This window comes from Macrobrachium rosenbergii, chromosome 39 (genome assembly GCF_040412425.1).
Source record: "Macrobrachium rosenbergii isolate ZJJX-2024 chromosome 39, ASM4041242v1, whole genome shotgun sequence".
NCBI lineage: Eukaryota > Metazoa > Arthropoda > Malacostraca > Decapoda > Palaemonidae > Macrobrachium > Macrobrachium rosenbergii.
In genome coordinates this window covers 9,612,376-9,622,500 of record NC_089779.1, presented here as the reverse complement: position 1 = coordinate 9,622,500, position 10,125 = coordinate 9,612,376, and the positions used below count along the sequence as shown (strand labels likewise).

The 10,125-nt window shown below is 39.9% G+C and overlaps 2 protein-coding genes across 4 annotated transcripts in view; one reads left to right on the top strand and one right to left on the bottom strand.

The window, feature by feature from the left end:
- Positions 1 to 10,125, top strand: part of LOC136825730 (mitochondrial import inner membrane translocase subunit Tim21) — a 188,641-nt gene that overhangs the window by 134,918 nt on the left and 43,598 nt on the right. The gene's annotated exons all lie outside the window — the stretch shown is intronic.
- LOC136825721 (phospholipid-transporting ATPase ABCA3-like) overlaps positions 1 to 10,125 on the bottom strand; it is a 135,304-nt gene that overhangs the window by 120,194 nt on the left and 4,985 nt on the right. The window contains exon 1 of one of the 3 annotated variants that reach the window (XM_067082514.1): positions 1,176 to 1,238. The exons of 1 other annotated variant lie outside the window; for it this stretch is intronic. In XM_067082514.1, coding sequence (XP_066938615.1) covers positions 1,176 to 1,223 — 48 coding nt within the window. In that variant the 5' untranslated portion in view covers positions 1,224 to 1,238. Of the gene's footprint in view, positions 1 to 1,077; positions 1,239 to 10,125 lie in introns of those variants that run through there. One more of the 3 variants, XM_067082517.1, reaches the window with a different exon arrangement.

Here is a 10,125-nt window from a genome sequence, read left to right as displayed (position 1 = left end):
ATAAAATAAAGGAAAAATCAAGCGACGAAGCACTTTCACAATACGCTGTGTATCAGGAAAGGTCATCAGACGTCCACAAACGCTGTGACCTTTAGATTCACGTGACACTTCCTGCCGTTGCCCAACATAATCACAAGACTTGATGCCCACTTTCAGTCTCCAAAGGGAAATTTTGCTTGCAAAAGCAATTCCTGACGCAGAATCGAAGTCCCTCTATGATAGCCGATTGGATAACCTTCAATTGGTTGGTTTCGATAAAGTTAGTTTATGTCAACATGGGCCCTTGCCGTAAGTGATTAAGGGCATAAGAAGCCCGGTGTAGACCTCTGTTTTCTGAACGTCCAAATGAGACGCCCTATCGTCTCCAAGCCCGTTGCGCTACGGGGCTGAAGCGTTTACTCCCTTAAAAAAAAAAATATTTTCCTTTGCAAAGCATCTGTCGAGATGAGATTTCGTTCCGGTGGGTTGCCAGGGCACGATAAGCAAAACTTCAGATGCATGTAATGGCTCTTCTGACTTGCTTAGTTGATTTTCGTTTGCCATTATTTGTTTATCTTTATTCTTCTCAGTATTTTAAAACTGCACCTTAACCTTCCTATGCTCGAGTCAAGAGAGAATAACCGAGATATATTAAAAAACAATAAGTGCAGCTCTTTACTACAAACTTGTCAAATCTTAAACAGCGAACTCAAAAAAAAAAAAAAATAAGTAAATAAAACAGAAATACACCGTATTAATTACGTGAATATTTCTATGAGATAATTTTCACCCGAGAGGTAAATAATAATTCTGAAGAGAGTCATTAACGCATCTGATTTATCATTATTACTCTTAGCGACTTAGGAGTTCGTCATATTAGTCCTAAAAGCGGCTAACAGTTGAGTAAACACTGGCCACACTTTCCACCAGGCGACCAGTAATTGTTTCCTATAATCGTGAACACCCAAAGCTTATCTTCATTTGCAGAATGTCGGACAAGCACAAAACACACTTCACTTTACACCACCACCATCTATGGTTGACTCGCCACGTTAATTCATAGAATCAAACCACTCTTGTTACTGGCCACACACTCACACACAGACTGAGTGACGTTTATAGGCGCTAAGATGCTAAAAGATGCCTTGAGATGTTCTCCTAAGACACTACCATAGGTCGCACAATAACTGACTGACCGACTGCATCGACGGGCTGCCTTGTGAACAAGAGCCCCGTGGTGGCATAAGGTCGGCCTAATCTTCTGAAAATGAGCGAACGGCGATGACTGACCGCCTAAACTGATGTCCCCCGAGCTCCGGAAAGGTACGAGAAAGCAGAAGGCAGGTCAGCCAAGGAGGACAACGCTCCCGCGCGTCATGGAGACGTTTCATGACTTTAAATAAAACATACCCTGGTTTGTACATCGAGGCAAGCCAGGAATAAGAGATGCTGAGTACAGCACGAGGAGTTTTCCTTCTTTCTCCTCCTCCTCCTCCTCCTTCTTCTTCTTCAACCGAAGTAGGTGCGTGGGATCACAAATTATATTATTCATTTTCATGAGTGTTAATTTTGCTTCATATCGATCTTCAGAACGGTGGCACTTTAAGGAAAGGCCAAGGGAAGCGTGCCAAGTCTCAGAATTATTGATGTTGGCTTTACTTGACCTTCAAGCAGTGTGCATGGTAACGACTGTACGTACTTACATACTCAAGCACGGACGCAAACATGCACATATCACTGGTCAAGTGAAATGTGCTGTGTGCATATCTATGAGGGAGACTCGTACGCTGCTTGCACAAAAACGCGCGTAAATTAAGGAAGACACTGACACAAATAAATGTGTGCCACTAGGCTCACAGACCTGTGAACTGTGAATATGTTTAACTTTCTTTTTGAAGCTGCAGGTCCTCTTTGCATATTTAACGCGTGGGATTTTAACATTGCACTGTTTTATATGCCACTGATGATTCAAGTAAATGTATTTCCGTTACTGCCTATTAACGATAGAGGAAAATGAAGCGGGCGCATGCGCAGGATACTGGAAAGGAAATGGTTTAAACATTTTGCATAACGTTACCGTCACCTTAAAGTTGTTCTCTAATGATTTCTAGAACTTTCAGATTTTTTTTTCGTATTGTTTTTCTGTCTCTTATTATTGTTAGCAGGTTTCATTTGATGCAATTCAGTTTCATCTCATTTAAATTCTAAACTCTTCCCTAATAAGCGGAGGTTAGTTCCGCCCCGTCCCCCTGCCCCACAACCCCAGTGGAAACGGCTTTCGAAAGAACTCTTTCAACATAAATTGCCACTAAGCATTTCGGCACTACTGCCAATTACTTGAGAGAGAGAGAGAGAGAGAGAGAGAGAGAGAGAGAGAGAGAGAGAGAGAGAGAGAGATGGAAAAGGATGTCAAGTAGTGCGAAGAATATCAAATTCTCTTTTTAAGTAAGACGAATTCATTCTCTGAATCTAAACCGCGGTCTTTTTTGTTCCTTCACGTTTCATAATGTTTTCTGATTCTGTTTTTCGCGACTTTTACCCTTTTTCTTATATATACAGGTCTGAGAGACGCTCAAATAAAAACCCTAAAAAAACTCTTATAAATGTCATGTAGAATTTCTTTTTCTGAATTATTAGTTCGTATATGACATTTACTGGTGTACAAGAGAACAAAATATGTAGCATTTCTGCTGACTACTAATAACAAAGGTAAGCATTAGAACTTAATTAAATCTGTATGAAATTAATAAAAAAAAATATATTGTGAAAGTTGACTAAAACATGGAAGCTGTCAAGGTAACACTAAACAAAGAATTTTATCACCACCAAACACCACTGTGGAAACATAAGAAATGAAAAATATCAGTAAACTGGAACGGTGTAGGCCTATCCAAGTGCTCCTTATAAAACTGTCCAGTCGTAGCCGTCCATTCTCTCTGACATCTCCCCAGCCTCGGGATCGTATTTTAGACAAACGGAACCTGGCGCGGAAATGGGTATTCAGCTTCTAAACAAACGCCTATTGTTCTTTTTTGACCACGCGCAAACAATATACAGGGTGTCCGTAAAGTCTGGAACCATTAATGGGATTTTTAACTCCCTCGTTTAAGGCTTTTTGGAACCCTGTAGATTCACACTCGCCAAAGTACGTAAGGTAGGGATACGTTCTCCACAAGCAAATATTAAAGAAGTATGATAATTTTTACTTACCACATGTAAACGACAAACAAATGCAAAAATTAGCTGATTAATTAAGAGATGAATAAGAGGATGGAGAGAGGAAAGCTACTAAACAAACGAAATTAAAGTTGGACATAAGGCCCCGGTAATCTCGGCGAAATGTGACGTACTTTTCTTCCGGGCGTTCGGTCCGCCTTCCTGTATCTAAAAGGGTCACTTAATTATTTTGTTTAAATAGAAGTGGGGAGACAGTGCACATCCAGTGATAGTACTTCTATTTGGACGGACCCATAAGTTGTTGTATAACAGAAAGGTTAATATATATATATAATATACACAAATACACACTCTAGAGTCTAAACGGATGACAGAAAAAGAACAACGAACTGAAATAAAAAAGAAAGTTTTTCCCTTCCTCGTCAAATCCTGTGTCGTGTTCCAATCACTGGCATGATACTTCCCCATTAAAACTTTGGTCAGTGAAGCCAATGAACTAAATAAACAGAAAATACAGGAAGCTACACAACACCAAACTGCCAATGCCAGAACGAAAATAGAAAACGGGCTTAAAACGAAGGGGAGAGAGAGAGAGAGAGAGAGAGAGAGAATTAAACTGTCTGTCTGCTATGACAACAGAGGCTAGGCCTTGGTCCGCATACAGCGACCACATACAATAAATACAATACCTAATCAGCCATAGGTTTACCCGTTGCCTTTGTGGAATGGCTTAGAACTTTTTCAAAGAATTTGATAACCTGTTCTTGAGATTTATTCTTGGATTTGATTAATCCTTATAATATTACAGCACTATACAACCAAACGGTTTCTAACAAAACTTTTAAGCAATACATTATTCCTTTTTTATGGGAGTAATATAAAATTTAGGCACAAGGCCAAGCGCCGGGACCTATGAGGTCATTCAGCGCTGAATGGGAAATGGAGAGTAAAAGAGGTTTGAAAGGTGTAACAGGAGGAAAACCAATATGAAACAATTCTTAGGAGAGGGTAGAAAGTAAGATGAAAGAACTATAATATGAACGGAGATACAGAAAAATAAACGCGAAGGGGGTTACAGTAATGGCCGAAGGGACGCCGCAAAAAAAAAAAACTCAAGTAACGCTTACAGTGCACCACGTGGGGTGCACTGACGTCACAATCCCCTAGGCCTACGGGGACTATTCCTTATTATGAAATGATCACGACATACCTAAACACGCAGAAAAATTATTATTATTATTATTATTTTTATTATTATGACGAGAAGAAACGCACCGGAATTAAGGTTATCTGCAAATCAAATTTGCGATTTGACATCTGAACCTTCTCTCTCTCTCTCTCTCTCTCTCTCTCTCTCTCTCTCTCTCTCTCTCTCTCTCTCTCTCATTTTAGCCTCCCTTGCAATATATAAGCAACAAAATATGAAGTGTGTTTATACGCCCTTTGTTCTCAGTTTGCCCCGAAAATAAAGGAAAAGTCTTAGGGAAAGATTTGCATTCTCAGAATTCAGGAAACCCATATGACTTAAGAAAACATTACATTAAATTTAATTCATGAAAGATTGACAGAAATCCGTCATCAGTCCACGCACGCAGTTAAAGAGTCACAACAAAGTACGATAATGAACAAGTAAAAAATGCCCCGAAGTTGCTTCGGCGCAATCGAGTTTTCTGTACAGCCGCTACAGCGGTTAATTAAGGCCACCGAAAATAGACCTATCTTACAGTGGTCTCGGTATAATGCTGTATGAGCCGCGGCCCATGAAACTTTAACCACGGCTCGGCGGTGGCTCGTCCTATATCGTTGCCAGAAGCACGATTATGGCTGACTCTAATATAACCTTAAATAAAATAAAAACTACTGAGGATAGAGGGCTGCAATTTGGTATGTTTAATGACTGGAGGGTGGATGATCAACATACTAATTTGCAGCCCTCTAGCCTCAGTAGTTTTTAAGATCTGAGGGCGGACAGAATGAAGTGCTGAGAGAAAAAGTACGAACAGAATAGTGCAGACAGAAAAAGTGCGGACAGAATAAAGTGCTATAGGTATCAACATTAAATCCTTGCAATCGCTCACCGCCTATAACTATGAGAGAGAGAGAGAGAGAGAGAGAGAGAGAGAGAGAGAGAGAGAGAGAGAGTTGATTGATTGATCGATCATAGCGATTACACTGGTGTTATTACAACTGCGGTTCCGTAGAGACTGACTGGACAAATTCCTTATCACTTCTCTTTTGAACTTCACTATATAAAAGTGTGAAGAATTCAAGAAGTTACGATATATATATATACGGGAATAATTCCCAAATCCTAAAATATAAAAATATTTGCAGGGAACGGCACATAACAATCATTCTATAATGAAATGACTTGATAAAATAAAACAAAGGTTAATAAAAAGTAAGTCTTGGTCAAGACGCTGTTTCAAAGCTCAGATCGCAGGTCACAAATAAAAAGAAGATAAGCTGTTAATAAAACCAAAAAAAAAAAAAGAGAATACCTCGTAATCCTCATGAATGAGGAAAAAAAAAAGCCACTGGCAATTCCCACTTCAGATTTCACCCTAACAAAAGCAAGCAAGCAGCTTGACGGCGTCAGAGGCGACAAATAATAATAGGCCGAGTCAGAGCTGAATACGTAAAAAGCACAAACGATGGCAAAGGGAGACAGCTGCTTCTTTCGCTGCCTTCCAAAACAAGAGCTTTCACTCCTCAATGGCTTTGCAAGAAGAAAGGGCTGTAATGGAGTGCCTTTCACCTTCAGGAACAAGCAAAAGAGAGGCGGCACTCGTGTTAACGGCCCAAAGAGATGTGGCTCTCTTGTTCGCCATTGTTCCCCGGGACTGCTGGTGCTGTTGCGTTTGTGTCCTATTGCTCATTCTCCTCTGCGGGGGGAAGAACGGGCAGGACGCTGCTGCTGAGACGTCTGTGGGCATTTTACCAAATCACATCCCATTCTCTCTCTCTCTCTCTCTCTCTCTCTCTCTCTCTCTCTCTCTCTCTCTCTCTCTCTCTCTCTCTCTCTCTCCGAGAAGCAATGAACTTCTCAAGCAAATCGGCTTAAAGATGCAGAGACACACTACTGTATTATAAATCCGAATGCTGAAAATTTATGAATTTATTTATGATTTTATGAATTTACTTACGAATTTATACATTAATTTTTTTAATTTATGAATTTATTAATTTACTTATGAAAGCAAAACCATATGGAGTAAGATCAAGACGCTGGGACGATGCTAGTTGTCAGTTCTTTTTTTAATTTTTATTTTACCTCACTCTTTCAGAACACTTCGGTTAACCTCAATTAAGACATGAAAGTATTTTCTACCACTTTCTTAATCTCACTTCCTTTCCAGCTTCCCCACAGAAAGACCGCAAAAAAATTATTCAAGCGTCATGAGTTTCAGTTTTCTGAAAAAACTATTGTGCCGGCTTTGTCTGTCCGTCCGCACTTTTTCTGTCCGCCCTCAGATCTTAAAAACTACTGAGGCTAGGGGGCTGCAAATTGGTATGTTGATCATTCAGCCTCCAGTCATCAAATTACAGCCCTCTAGCCTCAGTAGTTTTTATCTTATTTAAGGTTAAAGTTAGCCATAATCGTGCTTCTGGCAACGATATAGGACAGGCCACCAACAGGCCGCGGTTAAAATTTCATGAGCAGCGGCTCATACAGCATTATACCGAGACCACCGAAAGATAGATAAATTTTCGCTGGCCTTGATTATACGATGTACAGAAAACTCGATGGCGTCGAAGAAACTTCGCCGCACTTTTTACTTGTTTTTTTTTTATGTAAATGTTGACAGTAACTGGAAATAACTATATATGTCACTTCCACGAAAAATAATGACTGACAATTACTTCAAATGTAATAAAAAAAAATCCACAATTATATAGTAAATCGTACTAATATGTAAAGATAAAACAGACTTGTCGAACACCTGAACGGTGCTCTCATCGGTGTTTACATTAAAATACGTAAACACTGAAGACGAACACCGATCAGGTGTTCGAAAGTCTTTGTTTGGTGCTACTTTGGCTAGTAGTCTACGCGTCACTTACTCCGAGGAACTAGTACTAAACACCGTATGGTAAATGTAAAGTAGACGGCCGCACGGAGATATCGTTTATTAATCTGATTTGTCGACCACACAATATAGAAATGGGTGTATATAATACTTTGATCCCCGTGGGGCTAGTACTAAACACGGCGTCCCAAGGAGTTCCGTCATGTTTAGTACCACTCTATTAATCCTGGTTTAGTACTAGCACCTCTGAGTAAGTGACGCGTAGATAACAAGCCAAAGGTTTTTTTCTGAAGTCAGTTGCAGTCTTCCTTCCTTTCGCTATCACCTCAAAATATTTTCATATTCAACACCTGCTGTATACAGGCTCACCATTTTCATTCTCGTGTCAACCTTAAATACGACAGCGTTCATCGCATTCTTCTCCCCTAGTCATCATAGTGATACCTACAGTGTACCATATGAGACGCATTGACGGCACTACCCGTCTCTGGGGTATATTTGTGTAACAAGATTCACATAAACAGGTTGATAACTAAGATAGCTGCACCACTCACAGATTCGATTCATCCATGGATTTCGCTACCAAATAAAATAAAAAATTAAAAAAAAATATACGCAGCGGAGACATTTACTCCACTAAAGGTTACAAACTGACCTCTGTAGAACAATTTGGCAATCTCTAACTTGCACAGTACGCTTATAAAACTTTTTTTTCTTCCTTTACAACCAAACACTTTCGCTTATAAAAACGCGTATCGATGTACTTTCTGATACCAGTTAAAAAACTATTTAAAATCTTTAAAAGAAGCGTTAAGGAAATGGCACTGAAAATATTGTTAAACAACACCTGCACAATCTTTTACTATACCAAGCCCGGAGCTGCCCAAATCAATACGCGCCATCAGAGAAAAGAGAAAGGCTTCTAAAAATTCCTACAACGATGTTCCTCCCAGATAAAAAAAAAAAAAATAAAAAGATTTTAGAAGTGAAGTACATACTAATAAAGAACATTCGGGTTTGGCCATCCCATCTCAGATCTGGGGCCACCTAACCTCTGTCAGTCGACGCAAGGTACCAGCTCTCTCTCTCTCTCTCTCTCTCTCTCTCTCTCTTCTTCTCTCTCTCTCTCTCTCTCTCTCTCTGTGACCCAGTTGTAGCAATATCAACTATTACCAGTTTTCAAGGTCATCCATTTTTACCTTAATGCAAGAAATCTCTCGTGTACCGTCGTGTACCATTACTGGCGAATGGCAGGAACATTGTTAACAGATGTTTACCTTAGAAAACATTTTCAATCCAAAGAAAAACATGTTAAACGAGTAGCTTCTGTGAAATGCACTTCAGCTTTGTGTATATATATATATATATATATATATATATATATATATATATATATGTATATATATAATGTATATATATATACACACGTGTGAGTGTGCGTGATTTACTAACAATTTCATCTGGCTGATTTTTCAACCTATACTGGTTCATACCGAATTCCCCCTTACCTCCTGAACCCTCTGCTAGACCTAAGTGAAAGCTCTATGTTTTAGGAGGTCCCCGCGCATTGATGTTGTCTGCTTTTTAAACTTTCATCGAGCTACCAGTCGCAAGAAAATGAGAACGATGACCTACAGGTGCGTATTGTAGGTCAACATATTGCTATACATTGCTATAGGCTTCTCCTCTCGATATCAGTGGGAAAGGACTGCCTACGTCCTACTTGGGGCAGAAGATGAGAGAGAGAGAGAGAGAGAGAGAGAGAGAGAGAGAGAGAGAGAGAGAGAGAGAACTCCCTGGAGTAAGTGACGCTACGGTACTCATATTACTCCATCTCCTTTACTTAAAGATGCCGGTACATTTCACCAACTATAACCTGCACCGCCCCGCTTGCCCATTAAACCTGCAGGCCTTTTATCCTGGACATATTTTCGTTACTGCTACGAGGCGTTTCCGAGCCAAATACTCGCCATTTTTTCACTGCACTCGACCCATTGTCCTTTCGACTTGAAGGTAATGTATTCTGTCACAGGGATAATACAGCATCGCATGAGTCTTCCTTTGACCTAATTTTGGTTGGGGCACTCTGAAGCAAATATAATGCCAGTATCAGCACAGCATATTAACGTAATTACAAAACCATTACGCCAGTTCAAAGGAGAGTCTGTATAAATCTTGTCTGCAGAATCTGTCGCTTAGTTTGGTATAAAGATAACTTTTCTAACCCTTTTGCAAAATAAAACTTGGCTATAAGGGTCCACTGAAAAGGTCATATATTTACTGTAAAACATATTCAGCTTTGTCTGTTTTTTTCCACAGACTCTGTGGCTTCAGATTCTCAGCCATTTTTTTTTTACTCAGCATTATGTCACTAGATTCATACCCTTCTCCACTCTTGATTCGACTCGCAATGGTTAACTATCCACCAAGTACAAATTTCACAGCAGAGGTCAGCAAGAACCTAGTTTATTCAAGAAATGGGTTCGCGCTGTTCCTTCCTCGCCGTGGGTTCGGTCATGGGTCTAGAGCTGATGAGGTGAGGTTAGTAACCACAGAGCCACGGAGAAAAACTAAAGGAGACCTGACGCTGGAACGCTGTGACATCGCACAGATCAACGCGAAACAACCAAAGACCAAAATGTTATGCAGAATAACAGATGAATACCGCTAAATATAATATAAAATAACTCTAACCTGCACTTCGACCACAATGACGAAACGGTTGCATTTGTTGAAATACGATCTTTGTGCGTCAGCTGAACGGCGTAAGTGCGCACAAAAACATCACAGCACAACCTCCCACATTACATAAAAGGCCACCAGCCATTGGTCTGACTTTGTTTATTCCATTTTATCTCAATGAAAACCGTCTAGTTAAACACCCACTCTTCATCTAAAGCAAACGGCGGTTCTCTGACATTGATAATAATAGTAATTC